The sequence below is a fragment of the Ambystoma mexicanum genome, chromosome 6q, assembly GCF_040938575.1.
Source record: "Ambystoma mexicanum isolate Mex_15411 chromosome 6q, UKY_AmexF1_1, whole genome shotgun sequence".
Lineage (NCBI taxonomy): Eukaryota > Metazoa > Chordata > Amphibia > Caudata > Ambystomatidae > Ambystoma > Ambystoma mexicanum.
Genome location: NC_090937.1, coordinates 489,865,631 through 489,888,579, shown reverse-complemented (window position 1 = coordinate 489,888,579; position 22,949 = coordinate 489,865,631). Strand labels below are relative to the sequence as shown.

General features: G+C 47.1%; 1 protein-coding gene across 1 annotated transcript in view; it reads right to left on the bottom strand.

Moving 5' to 3' along the window:
- The window catches only part of ALPK1 (alpha kinase 1), a 642,651-nt gene that overhangs the window by 44,767 nt on the left and 574,935 nt on the right, over positions 1–22,949 (bottom strand). Inside the window, exons 11-12 of the mRNA XM_069630980.1 lie at positions 21,595–21,748; positions 13,215–13,377 (exon numbers count right to left, since the gene is read on the bottom strand). Of these exons, the coding sequence (XP_069487081.1) occupies positions 13,215–13,377; positions 21,595–21,748 (317 nt within the window). The remainder of the gene's footprint in view (positions 1–13,214; positions 13,378–21,594; positions 21,749–22,949) is intronic.

The window sequence follows — 22,949 nt, the reverse complement described above, 5'->3', positions numbered from 1 at the left end:
ATGCAAATCCTGGGCATTGTCTGTTTTCGCTTGTGGCGAATAAGTCTATAGTGGGGAAACCCCACTGAGAGAAGATATCTTCTACGACCTCTCTGTGTAGAACCCATTCGTGTTCCTCTGGGAGGGAGTCTCTGCTCAGAGCATCCGCTAGGTAATTGAGCTCCCCTGGAACGTGTTGTGATGACAGGAAGATGTTCCGTCTGAGTGCCCATATCCAGATTTTCTGGGCAAGCTTGGACAGATTTGCCGAAACAGTCCCTCCTTGCTTGTTCAGGTAGAACATGGCTGTTGTGCTGTCCGTCCGGATTTGCACTGACATGTTTAGTAGGTGGGGCTCGAACGCTTGAAGCGCTCTGAATACTGCCAGAAGCTCTAGCAGGTTGATGTGGTTCTTGGCCACTGAGGGAGACCAGAGACCCTGAGCTGTGTGGTGGAAATGGTGAGCTCCCCACCCCGTCAGACATGCATCGGTAGTGACTACTGCCTGTACTTCGGGATCGTAAAAGGGTTTTCCCTGTGCAAGATTCTCTCTTGCCCACCAGTGAATGCTTTGTACTAGTGTTGGCGAAAGTACCACTAGATCGTCCCACTGACCACTTGCCTGAGACCACTGTTTCGCCAACCATTCCTGCATGGGACGCATGCGCAGGCACGCGTGGGGGACCAGGTAAATACATGACGCCATCATGCCCAGCAAACGCATTGCTTTGCGTACCGTTATTTGGTGACCGGACTGATATTGCGGAATTTGCAGTAGTATATTCCGAATTCTTTCCTCTGAAGGAAAGGTCAACCCCTCTTGAGTATCTAGGATTGCTCATAGGAACTGTTTGGAGGTGCTTGGCACCAGGCTTGACTTTTTCTCATTGATTGAGAAGCCTAATTCGTGGAGGAGGTCGATAGTCCTTTGAATGTTTGTCCTGCAAATTACTGGGGTTTCCCCTGTTATGAGCCAGTCGTCCAGATAAGGGTACACCGGGATTGCCTCCCTGTGTAGGTGTGCAGCCGCCACCGCCAGTACCTTGGTGAATACCCTTGGTGCCGAAGCTATCCCGAAGGGCAGTACCTTGAATTGGTAGTGCTGACTGTCCACCTTGAAGCGCAAGTACTTTCTGTGCGCTGGGAACATGGAAATATGAAAATAGGCATCTTTCATATCCAAGGTTGCCATGTAATCCCCCTTTTTTTAGGAGGGGGATTACCTCTTGTAGCGTAGTCATACGAAACTTTTGGGGCTTGACATACTTGTTGGCAGGCCGTAAGTCCAATACTGGGCGCATTGTCAAATCTTTATTTGGCACAAGGAAGTAAGTTGAATAAATACCCTTGTGTACCTAGTGTCCTGGGACGAGTTCTATCGCGTCCTTTGCTAGCAGAATGGCGATCTCCTTGAGGAGAATCTTCTGATGTTCTAAAGAGTGTACTCTTTGTAATGGAGGATGGTTCCGGGGACGCTGCAGTAGTTCTATACAGTACCCTGTGGATACTGTTGACAGCACCCATCTGTCTGATGTGATCCCTTCCCAAGCCTGGGTGAAGTTGGAAATGCGTCCCCCTACTGGGGTTGCGTGAGAAGGGACCCTGAACTGAGCATCACTGCTTTGGTGGAGGCGTGCCGCCTCCTTTACTGGGGCTGCCTCTGCCTTTACCACGTCCTCTCCTATTACCCCTGCCGTAACCCTGGGTAGACTGTTGGCTGTTGTTGTTCCACTGTGTGCCCTGCCCCTGGGAATAGTTAGATCCTCTCTGGGAATTTTGGCTGTGTGGGCGACGAAAATTACTATTCCCTCTCTGGTTAGGGTTTTTTTTGGTTAACTGGCCAAGGGACTTGAGTGTCTCGTATTCGTCCTTGGCATTCTTCAGCGCGTCCTCGACCGCCTTACCAAACAACAGATCGGCTTCCACCGGTTTGTCCAACAATGGACTGCTATAACCACGCATGTCTCTTGATAACAGTACCTTCTGCTATCAATCTGCCTGCGTTGTCCGCAGCGTCAAAAGTTGCTTTTAAAATGAAACCAGACACGGCTCTACCCTCTGCGGAAATTCGTGCTAACTGGCCCTTTAAGGGTTCTGGTGCAGAGGCTATGAGTGCCGCGACTTCTTCCTACTGATGGCAGTTGTAGCTGACCAACAGGGTGGTGGAGTTTGCAATCCTTGCCTGATAGGCGGACGTTGAGGCTACTTTCCTGCCGAAACCATATAGTTTTTTGCTCTCCTCGCCTGGAGGACCTTCGGACGATGACAAGGGTGTTCCAGCCCTCTTACGAGTGTTGGTGACAACCAGGGAGTCTGGCTTCAGATGTCCTCTAATATAGAGAGGGTCAGACTGGGCTGCCTTGAAATGTTTTTCAACTCTGGGATTGACTGCTCTGGTGAGGTTCGGGTTCACCAGGGACGGGTCTATTCTTCGCTGAATAGACTTAAGGATAGGGATGGTCTGGGCAACAGGCCTCCTTTCTCCCACTAACTCCTCGGCGAAGTCCCTCTCTTCCTGGACACCGTGGGTGGCGATATGGAAATGTTCTGCTGCACGTGCGAGAACCTCGTTCAGGAGGGGTTGGTTATCGACAGGGGACTCGGTAACCGGGGCTTCCTTCTCTACTGGGGAATCTACTCTGTAGGTTTCAGGGTCTTCCTCTTCCTCTTCTTGGTCCTCATCGTCCCCATAGTAGCCCGTCCCGGTTTGCTCTTCTACCATGCCAAAATCTTGGTCCTCACCAAAGGAAGTCTCTCCTTGATACAGTGAGTATGGCCGTGAGTATGGTTGTACCTCGAAGGGGTCTGTAGACCTCATCGGTGTCTCAAACCGGGGCTTCTTACTCGGGGGGATAGGATCATTAGAGCCTGAGGGTGTAGCCCCTTGTGGATCATATGAAAGGAAATGGTCTGGATTTTTATTGTAAAAGTCTGCCAAAGAAGACATCCTTGACATGACCCTATCTATGACATCACTGGACCATTTTTTGGAACTGGGAATGACTCTCTCAGAAAGTTTTGGAGATTTACCTCGAGTAGATTTGCTGGTTTTTGAAATATCAGCAGACCTGGTCTTGTCTGCCTGTCTAGGAGGAGTGGAGTGTTTCACAGGTGTGGAAGAGTGCAGAGGCTGCTTCTTCTGCTGTTTTCCCTCCTCCCTGTGAGTGGAAAAGTGTTTTCCCTGTCCCTTTGTGGCTCCGGAGGTTTTCGACGCCTGGCTCTGAGGATCAGGGGTAGAGTCCCTGTCCTTCGAACGTGGGGCCGCGCTGATCTTGTCTGCGGGCTCCGACTCCTGGAGTGCGGCCTGGGGGTGGAAGTCGTCTTCGTCTTCCGACCATCGAACTTCTGTTAGCCTAGGGAGCGAGGCACTCTTGGCAAGAGTGGATGATTGCCTGGAGTCATGCGGCGATCTCGATCTCGAACGCCCAGAGGACACCGATTCGGACTGTTCTGTTTGTGCCTCTTTCCGAGAACTCGACGTCGTCGAGTCTCGGTTGGACTTCGTGTGTTTAGTGTGGGTGGTGTGTGAAGCGCCTGTGTCGCCGGGGGTCTTCCCCATAGCCGCCCTGTCGGACGACCTTCCGAGGTCGGGGACCTGCGCTCGGCTGTCTTTCGACGTCGTAAGGCCCTCGCCGTCCGAAAGCACAGCGTCGCTGCCATCGCTGAAGGCGCCCTCCACTGCCGTGGCCGCCTGCCTGGCGCGGTGGGCCCAACGCTTCGTCGAACGGTCCTTAAGTGTCTTAGGTTTAAACCTACTACACGTTCTGCAGTTCGCTTCGGGGTGGTCCCTCGGCAAGCAGAAATTGCACGTGGCGTGCCTGTCGACCCAAGGGTATTTGCGATTGCACTTGGGGCAGAATTGAAAAGGGGTACCCTCCATATGCACCTTGAGGCAGCGGGCTGTTAAGTGTAGGAAATGTATAAGGTGTACCTATATACCAAGAGTGTAGAGTATGTCCAACCCCCCACTCTCCCTACTTGCAGTGCCGAGGCCAGAGGCCTTCCAAGGCCCGGGCCGAGGCCAGAGGCCTTCCGAGGCCCAAATCCGTCGTGCAGCAGCCGGCGGTCGATTTCTTCTACAGCCGGCGTCGAGTGTCGAAGTTCGACGTTGGGATGGGGAAGGATGTAAATTAATCAATATTTTGGCAAAAGTATGGCTAAGGCCAGGGGACTCCGCAAAATGCTTCCGACCAGTATGGCGGAAAAAAACAATCTGAGGATCCTAGACACGTGAGGGATCTTGGCTACAGTGGACGTCACACTAGGGATAGTATTACTGGCACGCCCTGTGTCGACGCCCATTTTCGAGTTTCGAAAAACAAACTGTAATACTCCGCAGCTTCCACTAGATGTCGGCCTATGCACAGCATGTGATCTAAGCAGATTCCACAAGCCTCAGAAATATATATTTTAGTCGCCAGAACACTGGCAAGTTAAAAAAAATCAGTATATACATAAACATATATTCACTGATTTTTTTAAAGGGCACTGATTTGTTAAAGGGACAAAGTTGTACTAACAAAAGCCATGAAATTCAATGAAAAAACGTTGTAAAAGAGACGTTATGGTTACAAGTAAAACCGAAAAACCATTGAAATTCGACAGTTATGGTAAGCTAAGCAACCATAACTCGCGCCACCTCCGTGCACTGCTAAAACTAACACCCAGGACATCAAAGATAACATCACGAATTTCATTGATGACATCACCGATGACATTGCATATTTGGGCCACTTCTTTTTGTTCATAGGCATATCTAGGCCACGTGGTTTGGTTCAATTATAGAGACAATTTTACAAATCAAAAGGTGCTACATATTTAGACATTGGGCCTCATTACACGGACGGCGGTAACCATGGCGCTATTAGCGCCATGGTTACCGCCGGTATTTTACCGAGTCCGCCATGGTGAATGGCAGAATTACCGCCCTATTCCAAGGTGTGTGGGGGCAGTAATTCCCCATTCACCATGGCACTTCCCCATTCCCATTTTTGCCCCCATAGGGCTCAATGGGAATGGGGAAGGCGGTAATTACGATACCGCAAATTGTGGTACCGTAATTACCTCCAAGGTCCCTTTGCGGGTCCCGTCCTTAACGGCTGGTAAAACCAGGGACCTCGTAGTAAGGCGGTAAGGGTTTACCAGCACTGGTACCCTTACCGGTACCGGTAAACCCTTACCGCCATCCGTGTAATGAGGCCCATTAACCTTGTTGTATGTTGTATATTGTAAAGCACTTTCCTTAGCATTTGGCCTCAGTTCATGGTGCACATATATGGGAAAATAACCAAGCCTAAAACACACAATTGATTTGTGTGCTTCATTATAAAGTCTAATGTCACTGTACTTTTTTGGTGGTGAAGTTTCCCTGTATGTGCCTCAGATTTGTATGCATTGTAGGTCTTCATATGTATTGTTTATAGAAACACAAGTATGTAGGTAAGTCTTGAATTATTAGCTATTCGCAATTAATTCCATGTTCATTATAACTAAAAGCTATCATAAAATACCATTAAATATTTTACTATCCAAATTACCAGATTAAAAATATTGTACTATATAGTGCATGCTGCAGCCATTGCCAATGTGTATGTATAATTAGGTTCCTGCCTCAACAACACTCCAATATCATGTTTTGTTCAGATGAGTACATTCTTTAATACATTAAGTAGTTCATAATAGGTCTCCTGATCACCACTGACATCTTGTTACTAACATTATAAACACAACTCCTCTTAGAGACTTTTTTAATCAAAATTAATTTCATATGTGATGTCATCAATGACATTTGTGATGTTATCTTTGATGTCTTGGGTGTTAGTCTTTGCAGTGCATGGAGGTGGCGCGAGTTATGGTTGCTAAGTTTATCATAACTGGCGATTTTCAAGGGTTTTTTCAGTTTTACTTGCAATCATAACGTCTCTTTAACAACGTTTTTTCACTGAATTTCATAGGTTTTTATTAGTGCATCTTAACCATAACGTCCTTTTAACAAAGTTTTTTGACTGAATACTGAATTTGAACCAGGTTACTCACCGTAGTGACCACCTTACTCATAGTCCATAGTCTCCTTTCCTCCATACTTATGGGACATTTTTCCGTCCTGTGGGACGGGACTGGAACACTTTATAAAAGCATCCCAAATTTTGCAAAAATGTTAGTCCTTCCTCTCTTTTTACACGGGGTACTGCACACAGCCGTAACCCCGCTCATCATAGCTCTGCCCCGCGCATCGCCCATCAGTCCTTTTCTATCGCCAAGTCAGAGACCTTTAAGCAATAACAGAGCAACCTTATTAAAGGGGACGGCGGGCGGGGGTATAGAGAAAAGGGGACTATGGACTAGGAGTAAGGTGGTCACTACGGTGAGTAACCTGGTTATACTCCTACGTCCCGTCCCCTTTCCTCCATACTTATCGGAGATTCCCAAGCCCTCCTCACAGGAACTACGGGGTGGATGGAAAACCCCTTATTGAAAAAGGTTCTTCAGCACAGCCTGGTCAAACTGAGCATCAGATCTGGACCTCAGGTCTAGACAATAATGTTTACAAAAGGCAGATGGGGAGGGCCAAGTAGCCGCCTTGCGATGGTATCCCAGGGGACATATTTTTGAAAGGCAACTGCGGCTGCCTTGCCCCGCACCAGGTGTGCATGAATACCTTTAGGAGGCTGCAGTCCTTGGACAGTGTAAGACTCCGTAATACAGGCAGTGATCCATCTGGAGATAGTCGCCTTAGAGGCCTGTTTACCTTGTGGATTACCAAAGGTTACAACAGTTGAGAAGAGCTCCTAAATTCGGATGTTCTGTCCAGATAGACCTTAAGAGCACTTCTAACATCCAAACAATGCAGATCCCTTTCTGCTTCTGAAGCAGGGTTCGGAAAAAAGACCAGCAGGGAGATTGACTGGTTCAGATGGAAATCAGAGACCACCTTCGGCAGGAAAGAAGGATTTGTCTGTAGGACCACCTTATCCTTGTGGAAAACCAAGAGGGGATGCTCCACCGACAAAGCCTGGAGCTCACTCACATGCCTTGCTGAAGTAATGGCAACCAGAAAAGACACCTTCCACGAAAGGTGCTTGAGGTCCACTGTGGCCATCGGTTTGAACGGTTTATGGCACAACGCCGTAAGGACCACATTCAGATCCCACACCGGGTGCGTTTATTTGCAAACCGGGGGATAAAGGCGCGTCAAACCCGCGAAATGTCTCTTAATCACTGGATTAGACAGAGAGTAAGAGCATTGGTCTGTAGATAGGTAGGCGGATACCGCCGAAAGATAAGTTCTGCATGACAGAACGTGAATGCCCGACTCTGCTAGGTGGGATACGAAGGAAAGCACAGTGTCAATCGTAGCCGCCCTTGGGTCCAGCTGTTTGTCTAAGCACCAATGACAGAACCAAAGCCATTCGCTTCTATACTGAGACCTTGTTGAGGGTTTCCTGGCTGCCTTAATAATGTGCATGTTATCAGCAGACAGGTTGAGATATTCTAAGGACCTGAACTCAGGCACCATGCCGCCAAGCTGAACAATTGTGGGGAGGTGTGCCACAGCTGTTTATCCCCTTGGTGAAGCAGATCGGGACTCACCGGTAGCCTGATCGGTGCACACACTGACAGGTGCTGAAGTTCTGAGAACCAGAAACTGGCGGACCACCACGCGGCTATGGCAGAAGAGAACAGTTCACTGTGTTCTTCAGCTTGCAAAACGCCCGATGAAACAGAGGCAGAGGTGGGAAAGCATAGGCCCTCATGTTGTGCCAAGGAATCTCGAGCGCATTTCCCAGAGAGGAGGCTCCCAGACCAATTTTGGAGGCATACAGAGGAAGTTTCTTGTTTGCCGATGTTGCGAAGAGGTCCACCTCCGGAGTGCCCCAAATCCATGAGAGGCCTTCAGTTCCCACTCGTAGCTGACCATTGTCCGCCGACTGAGGGCGTCTGCCGTGATGTTCAGCTGGCCCAGGATGTGTACTGCTACCAGCCAGACACCATGAAAAACTGCCCACTCCCATATCTGGATGGACAAGTCCACAGCTGAGACTTGGTGCCCCCTTGCTTGTTGAGGTAATACATTGACACAACATTGTCCGTGCGGATATGGACCACCTTGTTGGCAATGACTGGTCTGAACGCCTTGAGCGCTAGGAAAATCGCCAGAAGCTCCAGATGATTTATGTGAAGGAACTTGTCCTGAGGAGACCAAAGGTCAGAGACCTGAAGAATATCCAACGTCGCACCCCACCACAGAAGGGAGGAGTCCGTCGTGACCGTTACCATCGGGGCTGGGTCCTGAAGACCCGCAACCACCGACAGGTTGCTGAGAGACGACCACCACTCCAGGTCCACTCTCATGGAAGCCGGAATCAATATCAACTTGGAGTCCGGATTCACAGCCTGACGCCAAGAACTCTGAAGAGCCATCTGAGTCCGCCTCATCTTGAGATGAGCGAGAGGTAGAGCCAAAACACACGAGGCCATGAGGCCCAGAAGCCTCTGGAACCACCAGGCCGACATGCTCTCCCACTGCGCAAACATCTGACACGTGGCCAACAGATCTGCCATTCTGTAGAAGTCCTCCCCTCGCTCCCCTAGGGGAACGGGTTCCATAGCTCTGCGGTCCAGCAACTTCTGAACCTTGGCTTTGAGGGAGGACGACCCCGACTGCTGAAAGGAGGGTTGAAGGGTGGGGTAGGGGGCAAGGGTAAGCGGAAGCCTGCCCAAGCGACTGACAAGACCCACTGGTCCTCGTGATGGTCTGCCACGCCTCCCAATGAGACGCAATGCGTCCTCCCACCGGGGTCTCGTGCGAGCGCGGAGAACCCTCATTTGGCAGGTTTTTCAGTGGTGTTACCACCTGAACCCGAGGAGGAGGCTGAGGAGCGGGAGAAAAACCGAGTCCGTTGCTGCCTCCGGCGGGAATTTCCCAAAGGGGTATCCACTCTGTGGGATTTCTGATCTAGAAACCCCCTAAAACCAGAGGAGGGCCGGCTTTGCGACAATGGTCTCTGGGTCCTAAAAGGGGTTTTAACCAGGACGGACAAGGACTTGGCTGTCTGGGTACTGTCCTTCGTTTTGGGCAGCTCCACATCCGTTGAGGAATCAAAAAGCTCCTTACCGTCAAACAGCAGGTCCAACACTTTGTCCTGCACCTCCTTTGAGAACTTGGTGGCGTGTAACCAAGCCTGCCGAGAGGTATCAACTCCAAGCATAAGGCCCCGAGCCAAAGTGTCCACGTGATGAGCCGCGGCCTCCAGCAGATCCTGGGCCAAGACCCTGGCATCCGACAGTCCCGCCTTAAAGTCATTCAGCTTCTCAATCGGAATGAACTCCTCGAACTCCGACAGACCTTTCCACATCTTCATCATCGCCCCCGCTAACACCAGTTCTGCATTGGCCTGCCGCAGCTGCAGGGCTGAGTTAGCAAAAATCTTCCTACCAAGGGAGTCGAGGAGCTTGTCCTCTTTCCCCAGGACCTGAGTAGCCATCGTAGAAGAGGATGCTGCAGGCCTGGACTGTTAAGTGGCCGCAGCCATCACCGTGGAGGAGGGTGGCAGACAAGATGCTAGGGCCACCTCTTCCGAAGAATGCAGCCTGTAGCGCGCATCAATTTTCTTATTGACGAAAAGTCCAGAGTGTGGCTTCTCCCAGACTCTACGGACCTCGGCCAAAACATCCTTCTGCAAGAACAGGCCGGTACGCTCCGAAGGAGACAAGGTGAACGCCCCCGAAAGCACACCCTCCTGCGGAGCGGGTGCCTCGGGCACTGGAACATCCAATAGACACATCATGTCCAGCACCCGGTCGTGAAAGGCTCTAATAGAGCGGGGCTGGTCTTCGCTGTCCTGACCGCCCTGCGCATCATCCGACAGGTCAGGGCCCTGCTGAACCACGTCGGGCACCGCCTTGTCCACCGGGGAGAATGGAGGCAAGGGCGGAAGGATAGGGGGAGGTACTGTAGGCAAAGGCAGCGCCAGCTGAATCACCGGAGGCGCGGGTGGAGCCGGAGGCGCAGGCGGGCATATCTCCCTAAAAAGACCATTGAAATACTCTCTCATGGGGTCGGTATGCATAAGTACCTGAAACTTGCCAAAAAAAGCGTCCTACGGAGAAAGCTTTGGAGCTGCCGGAGAAGGCCTCTCATGAGGGGGATAATTCCAGGGACGCAGAGGGGAGGGTTGCCAAGCAGGGGCATAAATCAAGGGTGCTGAACCCACAGGCAGCGAGATGTGTGGAAGGGGCATCCGAGCGGTCCAATTGTAAACTGGGCGAAATGGATGCGCACAAGGAACCTTATGTTCACCCACAGAACCAATCCCTACACCTGAGGTTGATGGCGTAGTTGTAGGGGAAGCGCCCAAAATGGCCACCGTGGTCGTGGCAGGAACCGCCGCCATTTTGCCTTCACCTGAGGGGAACTGCGGTATGTGTGGAAGTGAGGCAGGGGTCCCCACCGGTGGATCAGGGGTCTTCATTTTAGCCTTTACACAAGGAACCTCGGCCGAGTAGGTACTATGCGGCCTGGGATGTTTCTGCGGCATACCAATAGCCAAACTAGCCTTCACAGAAAGGACCTTGGCACTGCCGGTAAAGGAGGAACTTCAGTTCAAAAACTCACTCCTTGCCCCCTCAACGGTTCTGGCGTCGCCACAAGAGCGGGAACGGTGAGAAACACCTTTCACCGATAAGGCCTTCCAGGCCTCTCAAAACTGTTGAGAGACCTCGGACCCGAGTCCGGTAGAAGCCTTTTCATAGAGGGCCTCGAACATACGTGCGGTATCACCAAGCCCAGCCGAGGCCTCGGGGTGCACCCCGGTACTTTTGAGGGAAGCCAATAAGGAGGCCTCGGAGCGAGGTCCGGTACCTGACGACTCAGTAGAACTAGGTCTACAAGCAGCCCCCACAGGAGGGGCCTCGGAGTGTACTCCGGTGCCCACAGGCCCCTTACGGAGACCCTCAGGGGTGTTTCTTCTTTTCGTCGATGAAGGATTGAAAATGCATAGGAGGAGTGCGCTGAAACACCTCCTCCCACCGCTCTAACCGACGTTGAAGTGCCCGGACCGAAAGGGAATCGCAATAGAAACAGGAGTGCCAACAGTGATCGGGACCCAAACACTCTAAACAAAGAGGATGGGGGTCCGCCTTCGCGAAGCGCCGCTGACACGAGGTACAATTTGGAAAGTCTAGCTTAAACGACATAGACAGACTACTACGCGATCGCTAGTGAGAGCCAGAGATGAGGAAAAAACGAAGACATTCTTCCGCAGATGCAAGGGCGTCCAGTCCCGAACGAGCAGAGAAAGGGACTGATGGGCGATGCGGAGCTATGATGGGTGGGGTTACGGCCGCGTGCAGTACCCCGCGTAGAAAGAGAGGAAGGACTAAACATTTTGCAAACTTTTTGATACTTTTACAAAGTGCTCTGGTCCCGTCCAACAGGACGGAGGAATGTCCCATAAGTATGGAGGAAAGGGGACAGGACATAGGAGTACATAGGTTATTAGTGCAACTTAACCTTAACAACGTTTTTTCTGTGAATTTGACAGGTTTTTATGAGTGAAAATGTTTCATGATGTTACATCACTGTATATAGGTTCTTAATAATTCCTCTTAAAATACATGAAAGAACTGTAAACCTCCTTTAACAAACATATTTTTTGCAACGCATACTAATGTGTGTCGTTATTAGCAGCACATGATGGGGATGCAAGTCATGATTGAATTGTCTTGGGCATGAGGCTCAACCATGATCCCAGTCGCACCAAACCACCCGTTATCCACTGCACCTACCCTGCATCCTAATCCAGTGTTCACTATACCCTCATAATGTAACCAATGGCCAGTGCTCATGGCTTGCAGCCATGGCCAGTTTCCACAATCCATGGAGCATGGGCTTCAGCCATGCCGCATTCCCCAATAGGCAAATCAGAGTAGACATTTCCTTGCCGAGGGCCAGGCCCACTGCCCAGGCAGCAAAGTTATATCACTATTTACTTTTTGACACTTTCAAAAAAGTAAAACACAGGACACATTTGCAAAACCATGCTTTCAGGTCCTTGCAAAAACGAGTTTGCTGCAAATCTGTCCATGTTTTCTTTATTGAAAAGTGTCAAAATGCACATACATAAAATAGTCATATAACTTAGCCCCCACTTGTCAAAATCCATTCAGACTTTGCACATACATTGAAGGGTCAGTCTATTATCTTTCTGCAAACTTGTGTGCAGATTTGTCAAATGGCAACAACATTATAAGCCATCTACAAATGTTGAGACCCCCCTCTTATTTTGACCCCTCTTGACAAAATCCCACCAAACTTTGCAAATCCATTCAATTCTGGGTCTAAAATATGTTTTCAAACTTGTGTGTAGATTCGTCAAATGGCACTACATTTATAAGCCTTTCAAATATTTTGGGGCCCCAGCCCCTACTTCTGCTCCCTCTTGGCAAAACAGCACCAAACCTTGCAGAACCATTCAGGGTCAGGACAAGAATGATATTAATGTTAAAATAGAAATGTTGAAATATTTAGGAGTTTGTTTTTTAGTTTTCATGTAGAAACGTTATAAGCCATCCAAAAACTGCTTTTCATCAACCATGTAATTCAAAAATGGATGTCCCCGAACATTTGAAATGTTTGCGAACATCACAGGACTGTACACGACCATCCAGACTGTTCCCGGACTTCGGGGATGAAAAAACACTGTTTTTTTGGCTTCTTATGGCCATATCCCATCCCATCCCATCGTCAGCACCGCTCACCTCCCCAGAGATTGTTTCATTAGTTTGACAAAATTATTTTCCATTGCTTCTATGGGAACACCACACATTTTTGGACCCCCTATAACTTTGCCCCCGCAGCACGAAATCTCAACAGACCATACAGGATCAATCTGGTGGGGCCATTTCCTTTTTTTAAAAAAAAGTTTTGTGACGATTCGTCCGGGAGGGGGGGGGGGGGTTGGGCAAGTTATAAGCCGCCCAAAAAGGGCTCTTCCTATGGGTTGAGCAACTTAACCATAACTAAAGGGCCGCTACGACAGTCCCTGTAATACACACACATATATAGTGAATTTTTGATCCCCTATCTAGACACATGGCGAGTTCAGGGAGTCAATTACTCCCAAGATAAGCACGTTTTAAGGTCAAACCTTTGTGCATGGTGAAGAATGTATATAATACATCAAAATGCTGTTCGCTTGGCATTTATAGTACACACTAAGTGGGCATGGACTTACCATAAGTACTGCAGAGGGCAGGTAGAATACTTGTGTGGGGATGCTCAACTCATAGAGACTCCTGTTAAATTCTGTAACGTAATACTGTGCCGTCATTTGACGTTCAACGTCGTTCAGGTGATAAAAGATTTCCTTTTCCTTCTTGTACTCTTTGCCAACATATCTGCAAGAATGACACGCACCTTCTACTGTTATCCAGTCAGACAACTGTGACATACAACACATGTTCTACACAATGGCACATCCAGTCATGCCATTACATCATTTCACCTTTTGGTGGCATTTTTGAGAATTAATGATTTTATAACATTTTATGGAACTATAAAAACATGTAAAACACTTACATACTTACAAGAAAAAAATATGAGAAGAAAATAGCGTTACTAAACGACAATAATGGCGGAATCGCACTTCTGGTTGCATATATGCAAATATTTCAAAAGAACATCTCTAATTAATTCCCAACTTTCTAGGTGTAAGAAGATAATGGTCCTAGCTCGAAGGCCAAATGATCATATGTACCAATTATATTCATCAAAGCCTTGATGAACTCGAAGTGCACTCTTAATCGAGACCAAGGTCCTTTCTTTTATTCTAGTATTTCTACATGAAAACTAAAAAACAAACTCATAAATATTTCAACATTTCTATTTCAATTTTCTGAACTTGTATAAAACAATGATAACTCTGTTCCAGTGGATACTTAAAATAAAGGAAGGGACCTTTACCTTGATAAAGAGTGCAAGGCTAGTTCATCAAGGTATTGCGGAGTACAAGTTGGTACATAAGAATAAAATAGTTGAGCAAACATCTGGGTTTCTTATAACTTAGCATTCATTTTTGAGTCAACATGAGCACTAAAGCAAATCATGCAGGACTAATGGGATCCTTCTACAGATCTGCTTGGACCACATTAATAATTTACAGTGAGTCTTAATAGTATGTCTCTTTGTCCTGCAACAAGTACCATAACTGTCGCTCTTGCTCTTTAATGGTTCGCTAAATATGTCCAAACCTGGTCATCTGCTATCTCCTACTACTGAGATAGACCCCAAATGGTGTTCAAGCCCACCCTCTATAGGCATTTGTCTTTCGTATAAGGAGGTAATCATATTCACTGGGCCTCATTATAAGTTTGCCAGTCCGGGAACTACGGTACCGGTGAGCTTCCCGGTACTGTAGTTCCTGGACGGCAAACTGAGTTCTGCGGGCGGGTGCCTTCCCGCCCGCCAGTTCTGACCTGGCGGGCGGACTGGCACCTGCTCGCAGACCATGTTGGATGCACCGGCACCGTTATAAACCGGCATGGCTACCACCAGGGTCATAATGACCCCCACTGACTTTGAAACTCTAAAAGTGGGGGATAGTTGCTTTGACAGGCCGCTGCTATCCAAATGAACAAGTTGATCCCTCAGATAGACCCCCAGGAAGAAGATGGGGAAGTGGAGCCGGCAAGAACAAGAGCAATGCCAATAACGGTAATTGAAGTACCTGGCTTGGCTTTGCCAAATATTGCCAGTATTTGCCCCTGAAAAAACACACTTGTGATGGTTTTGCCCACAATGCAGTATTTTCTGCTCCAAGAATATCATTGTGTGGGCTATGCAAAATATTGCTGACATTTGGCCCTGCATGAAGACAATGGCTTGTTCCAAAATGCCATTATTTTCCCCTGTAAGAATATACATTATTGGTGTGCAGAAGGCATGCCCTTGCAGGACATGTTAAAGGGAGCCGGAAGGTTGCCATCTATCTTTAAGTTATGCGAGGGTGGGAAGTCAATAAATACATTCCCTGCCAAGGTTGAACAGGGGGACTGCTATGGATCCAAGGGGTAATATACAGATGGGGTGTATTTGCACTGCAATGTGAATTTAATCCTCAGGTGTGGGTGGGCGTGTCTTGTTAGAAGTAGTGTCAGCACCACTGGTTGGAGAAGGATCAGAAGCTCAAAGAAACGTTCACACAATATGGGTTATTCAAATGACTGTGTATGCATAAATATTTTAGTAGATGACAGAAGGTACAAGTACTTGTGTGATTTACATGAGCAAGATGCATGCATGAACAGCACACATTAAATAAAGCCTTTTGGAGTTTAGGTTCTGTTGATTGCTTGTATTGAGTATTTATTTACCCTAAGATCACTTTTGAGACCTAAGTGGGACAAGGAGAGATGGAAGCAAGGAACAGATGAAAGGGAAGCAGGTAACAGGAGAGGGCGAAGAAGAGACCAAGAGAGGGGGTGTGGGAGCATTATTTGGGCAGGGAAGGGAACAGAAAAGAGGACGGCCCCCGAGCTGCAAGCTGGGGAGTGTATGTTTTTTTTTTAAACTGTATTTAAGTAACAGGCAGACAAGTTGTATATGACGTTCAGCATCTCTTCCATTAATTCAACAAATAACTGCTCTACAGGTTAACAATACACTTTCAAGTCCAATTTCAGGGTTACACATTCATACATTTTCCGACCGTCTCTCCCTGACATATTCCCAAAACGGTCCCCATTTATCTTTTCGTCTACTTGTCACAGTTACTGTTGCGACACATCCCTCCTCCCTATCATTTACATAAGGTATCAGGTAATATTATCCCCACCAATAATATCGCCATATATATGGTCATGGGGTAAGGCCATAGGCGATATTATTATTAATAATGTATGGTGTTAATGGAACAGAGTGTTGCGGGGGTGTCCATTAAAATAATTATGGGCGTTGCAGGGGTGTCCCTGCAGGTTCTATGGCTTAATATCGCCGCAAATATATGGCGATATTCTTGTATGGCGATATTTTTCCGGGGATAGTAACACATGGAACCTTACATAAGTCAGCTCTCTGAGCTATTCCCGACATGATGGTGCAATTCTAGATTTCCATTTTAACAGAATACATTTCTTTGCTATGACACAGCCCATATTGAACATTCTGCGTATTTTTGTAGTAACTTTTCCTATGTCATCCAGTAAATATTTAAGGGGGAGGAGTATGGGGGGATTCTGGTCATTACATATAATGGCCCTCATTCCAACCCAGGTGGTAAGTTCCCTACTTTACCACCATGGTGTAAACTCCGTTTACACCATGGTGGATGGCGGATTTACCGCCCCATTCCAAGGTGAGTGGGGCGGTAAATCCCCAATCCCCATTTACCCTTCCCCATTTCCATTTTTGCCCCATAGGGCATAATGGGAGTGGGGAAGGCGCTAATTACGGCACCGTAAATTACGGTGCCGTAATTAGCGCCAAAGACGCTTAGCGCCTTGGTATTTAACGCCTGCTAGAAGCAGGCGTTAAGGTGGAAATCAAGCGTTAAGGGTTAACGGCGCCGTTAAACCCTTAACGCCTGGGTTGGAATGAGGGCCAATGTCTCCGCTACTTCCCGTCAGAACTGTAACATATGAATTGTGTTGGCCCCCTCCCGGCTGCACTTCATACATTTGTCCAGCACATCTGGAGAGAATTGTGCTAACTTTGCTGGAGTGTAATACAACCGATTCAGCACTTTAAATTGTATGAGCCGTAGCTGTGCATTGAGTGAGACTTCCTTCGATAAAAGGCAGTATCTCTGCCATTTAGTCTCGCACATCTAGGTCTCTCTCCCATTTTGCCCTTGCTGTGTTTCGCTGTGGCTGGCCAGTCTGCACTATCCTGTATAGCCTCCATATGTGGCTCCTCTGTTCATCACCCAATATTATGGCTTCTATGCATTCACAGGTTGCCGGCTCCTACGGAACGATGGCCATCATCGGCGTACGGCTGCACTTATCCAAAAATATTGTAGTAATCTAACGGCTTCATTACTCTTTCCGGGTCTCAAGACATCTGTATATATTGAGATTTAATGTTGGAGGAAGCCCTGGACAGTTCTACAAAGGGATCTTACTACTATAAGAGGTGGTTACGCCCAGAGATCTAAATATTCTGGTCCATGCGTTCACTGTTGTGCGCACTGGATCAAATGTACATGAATCTATGTAGCAGTCATCCAGAATTACCATTTTAAAGTCCATTGGAGTTGCCCCATAGCGTTCTAACGCTTGATGCAATGGGTTTGGCGTATTGTGACTGTCCCACTAGGTGATATAATTCGAAATCTGCAGTAGCAAGGCTGCCCCGATCATAAGATTCAGTCAGTCCTTCCCAGCTCATACGGGACATACTGCCCTCCCATACAAATTGCACTGCCATCAACCGGAGCTTTACAAAAAACGTGCGCCCTGGCCAAATTGGAATAGTATTGAAATAATACAGCAGCTTGGGTACCACTACCATTTTCAGCAGGGGGAACCTGGACCATGAGTTCAATTTAATTGCCAATATATTAAGGTATGTTTCGTGCTTCTCTTCATATAGGGATAGCGACATCATAACCCCCAAGTATTTAAAACTGGACGGGGCCCATCTAAATCCCATGAGATCATCTGGTTTGACAGTATCCTCAGTGAGTGGAAAAAACTCGAACTTTGCAGCATTGATCTTGTACCATGAATGATTCGAAAAACTAGCAACCTCCTCCATTACCGGTTTAATGGGTATCCAGTCATTTTATTACAAAGAAAACAGAGTGGAAAATTTCAGAGCGGGCAATAACACTGAAAAACAGTGCAAACATTAATTAATGACCCCAATGTTAAAACGTCAGGCAGATACTTCTCTACAATGTTGAACTAACCCAAAAAGGCCAGACAAAACAAAATGGCTATTTGTGACTTTTTTAAAGATTGCACAATTTTTTGAAAATGTGTGTCAGATTTTGCATTATAAAATACATTGAGCTCATTTTAACTTAAAGAGTAAATTGCACAGAGGGGAGCTCCATCGCTTTGATTTCCATGCAAATTGGTCCCCTTCATGCAATTAAAAGCGTATTGCGAGCATGGGACTCATTCCTCTCTCGCTTGCCGGGTTCGGCGTTGTTTCCTGAGCTCCAAACTCACCATGTCCTTTGCGTGGTCATGCCTTCCCTCAGGGGCAGCTCCGTTTCGACCTCACCAACTGCACAGCCCTGCGCCTCGTCGGCCATGTTTCTAGTTCTCTTGGCTTCTCTTCCAGGTTCTCTCCGGACCTCCTTCTGGGTCCTTCTCCATGCTACAGCGCCTCTGCTCAGCCTTCCAATGAAGTTGGTACGTCGGATTATCCCTTCTGCGCATCGTTTCTCCTCCTCCATTTACAGGGGAAACTCCTTTTATTCTTGCTACCAGATACCAAAGGGGTGTGTTTAACTGTCCAGCCCATTGCGTGGCCAGCATTGCCTTTAGCCAACTGTTCAAATGCACTTTAAACATTATTGGGACTTCCACAGCTGACAGTCATATCCACTTCTGGTATTCACATGTATGCAGACAATGTCTCAGTTGTAGCAAGTTCCTTACCGGAATGGGAGTCCCTGTACCCTAGTGGGGAGTTACTCCCAGTGAGGTCCTGCTTTTCCTAACCTCTAGGGAGTGTTTTGCTTAGCAGGCTCACCTACCTACCCACAGAGGTGGTGGCTTCTCCCAAGGAAGAAGGGACAAAACCTTGCCCCAGCTCCACATGACAAAAAAAAGTACCCCACCTCCTACCCAGGATCGGAAAAAGGGTAAAGACAAACATTAGAATGCAATGCTTGGTTTTAGCCCCTTTTTCCGACCCAGGACTCTGGCAACAAATGAATGCGACTGTGGGCCTATAACATTGGTCAAAGCTACCAGCTGCACAGAGTATGCATCATCAAACTGGCCCACGTTGACCTATAATGTGAGACCACTGAAGACATTGCTCTGTTGCTCTACGAGACAACCCAAGCCTAATTCTCTTAGTGGCTCTGATTGATGCTATCAAAATGCTGTGAGGGGTTCATTTTAAAAAATGTGGTAATTGCATAGAGGTGACCGCAAATGTTAACAATTAAGTGCACTTGGGTTACCTCCATACAATTTCAGGCATTTGGAAAATGGAGTGCAACAAATAAGTGTAGGAAAAATTAGCAAAGCCAACAGTTTTTTTTAGCATTTCTTCAGGCATGGGATAGGCATTTTCCCCGGGCAATGCTATAATGGAAGTACTTTACCACAAGATGACAACAGCTGGACAATTGTGAGACTACCTATAAATATGGTAGCAGTGTATTGCAAATACCTATATAATACCTATACAAAAGCCAAAACAGATGCCTATGTCACTGCTTGTTTTTAACAGTATTTCAGAGCAAGGAACAGATGCGAATCGAGTTGCTGAAGGCAGACTTGTTAAAGATATTTTTTATTACACCAGTAGCTTATTTACAACTGCAATTCAAACATTAACTCTCAGCAGATTAGAAAAAACACGGTTAGGCCAACATGTCATGTTACTGCTTGATAGAGCGAGCTCAATGAGTTCCAGGTGGATGTGCTTTGGGCGGGGAGAGGTTGGTAGTGGTTGTGAATTGTCTTAGTGACTAAAATGATTATGGGCAGTTAATAGATGGTGAAATAACCAAACACCCACAAGCCATGTGTCCTGCCTCACATGTCATCTCCCTCCTAGCTGTACTTCAATGCAATAGTTTTGGCTTATTGCTGGCAATTTAGCAATACCTAAAATCACCTTTAGACCTTGTTTTTGCATTCCGTTTTGCAAAAAGTGCCAATGCTTTGTAAATGTACTCATAGCAGACGGCATTTATAATGGATTTCTGTGAAACTCATCTGCTTTCACCCGATGGAAAAAACAGCAAGATTCCGTAGAGACCCAGTGGTTTGTACGCCGTCAAAAAAATGGATGCTGGCATAAAAGCATGTGGTAGAAGGAGGAGTAGGATTGCACGGTTGGAATGCACATCTCGTTCCGTACAAGTAATCCATCCAAATAGATAGAACATCCCCCAGAGTGTAAACGCAAGGTGTGAACTACTTACGTCTTCCTTTTACACTCTGGGGACTTAGAAAACGACCGAGGGAAAGAGTTGTCCTACCACTCTATGGCAGCTCCTGTGTGCCTCTTGTTCAGTAGGTCCTTGCTATTTAAGAAGCATGATTGTAAAGTGTTCTAATTGTTCTAACCAGAATCGTGTGTGTCCCACCCTTAGTAAGTTATTTAAGCAACATTGTTTGTGTTCCGGCTGTCACTGCCCGAGTATAGATTCAGCTGCTTGCACTTGCATTCATTCTTAATACACGTTCTGCTGATTATCCGCGTGAAATCCAGCCAGAGACTTAGATTGCGAGTCATGTGCTGCTCATGAGTATAGGGCACCCAACAGATACTGACAACACAACGTCAGGACCCAAAGTAAGATTTCTGCAATGGGCAAGTGCTATTTGTGTTTTCTGCATCTGGGAGCGGCAGACAGAAAGGGTAAAGGCCAAAGGTTGGGATTTTCTGCTGGCTACCCAGTGGGGACCAAGACACGCAAATGCTGAAGTACTCGGAGAAACAAACAATATAGTTTTCTGGGGGACAAGGGTTTATAGTGATAGCATCGAATGCAAAAGCCTCGAAAAAAAATGCATCGAAAAATATCATTTTCTTCTCCATTTTTTAATGGAACCCCTTGTTTTTTTACGGCTTAAAGCCCATTATAATAAACAAAAAACCTTTACCTACGCAAAAATGCATTTTTTTGAGGCTTTTGCATTCGATGCTTTTGCATTACTAGCATTGTAGTCAATGGAATCACCGGATACCGGGGACAAGCACAAACAAGAAATCCATTCCACCACAATCAGCAGGTTTACCGCGGGGAAAATATAAAGTGTAATTAGATGTCAAGGACATATACTTTAGGCAGGTGTCACACAGTAATCTATACAGGTACTTGTAACATCACAGGTGGTAACATTTGCTGTATTCTGCGCTTACCTTAGGAAATAAAAATGCATATAATGCGGGAGATTGAAAAAAAATCATGAAGGTTAATTTCAAGAACAAATAATTCATAAAAAATAGGACAATATAGTTTAAAAAACAAAGCTCATGGTTACATCAGGTTATCTTAAGCAAGGCCGCTGAATTTTGTTCAGCAAATTTAAATAGTTGACTTGTGCGAGTTTTCCAAAACAGTATGAATAATTTAATGTTTTCTAGCCTCTACATGTATTGACCACTGACTAGTCTTAGCCGGCTACGACAGGCAAGCTTGATATGTTGTCAAGAAGCAAAAGTGTGACTTGAGTCCTATCATTGTAGGCCACTACGTAGTACGTAAACTAGGATGGGTTGTTGGAACCTAGGCACCAGGGTACTCATTTCTTTCAGTAAAGTGATTCCTGTATCGACCCCCCATGCACATACAACTACTTGAGTCCACAAAGGATAACACTACTAGTCAGAACAAGAGGTCCATTTAGTACACAGAGCATGCAACCGTTTGCGATTGGTACACATTCTACCCTGTCTAAATATAGCGAACACAGTACCTGCCGAGGGTTTCATCCTGGTGCAGAAAATGGATCCAGAAGGCGTTCCTTTGTTTGCCCGGCTTGTCCACAGTGAGGTAGTCTCCGATGTGCACGACAGTCTCTTGAGCTGTCCATAGCCCTGACTTCTTGGAGTACTTCAAGAGGAGAGCGTCTAGAAATGAGACATATCACTTTTGGTAAAAACACCAAAATCCATGAAATTATCTAGGTAGACAGGATGGGCTATCACTACACTCTGTTAACTTGGAAATCCCAGCGCAAACCTTTTCTGCAGAATTGCTTCCCAAAACAATCAGGATTCCTGAACAATCTTGCAAACAGAGAGATGCTTGTGAAATGATGTATTCAATTTATTCATGTAACTGTTTTCCACATATTGGCAAACCTATGAACCCATCACTCATCATTACTATGTGCTAGTGTATGGTCAGACCGGCACATGCCAGTGCCAGTTACGATGCATTTGAGAAAGTGCGAGAATGATTTATGCATCTTCTCATGAGTTCATAGAGTGACATAGTGAAATGGGCAGGTTGCTGCCCATGTCTAATATGGCTTTCACCCACGCTGCGAGGGGGCAGACATGGCCTTTAATGGCCCGCCAGCCCGAGCCCAGGAAAACCCAAGCGATGCAAGGGCCTCGGTTAGCGCTGTGGGCCGTTAAAGGCCACGTCCGCCCCCACAGCGGGGGGAAAGCCATTCGCACCCCGGGATTTATCTAGTGTGCAAATGTTTTTCCCCCTCGGGAGATTGGTGTCGCTCGTGCAGCCAATCTCCCCAGGGAAGCCAATAAATAAACGAAAAAAAGGACCGCCACCATAGGGAAAAGGGACCAAGTCCAATTTCTCTGGCGGCCGGGAGATGGAAGGAGCACCGGGACGGAAGTACAAAGCTCTGGTTCAGCAGGTAAGTGGGGAGGGAGGGGATGGGAAGGAGTAAGGATTTTTTAAGGGAAGGGAGGTGGGGAGGCAACAGGGAGAGGTGTTGCCTCCCCACATTAAACAAATGTATCTATGGCGCCACCCGGGGAAGGATCTTGGGTGGCTAGAAGCAGCAGGCTGAAAATGTGTATTCTCGCCTGCTGTTCCAGCTACCTGATTGGCTAACCACCCTTCCCCGGGTACGAATAATATTTAGGAAGGCTTTCTCTCTGACAGTTCTGCAATTGAAATCTATACATACAGCATTTCCAATATGCAGGAAACAGCATCACAGTGAGAAATAACTACAATGGAAAAGAAATATAAAAGAAGAGACAACTCGGTGCAGGGAAGTGAATTAGATGTACTCAGAGACTACACAGTATTGAGAAATCAGAAGTGTGCACATTAACACATGAGCAGAACTGCGAA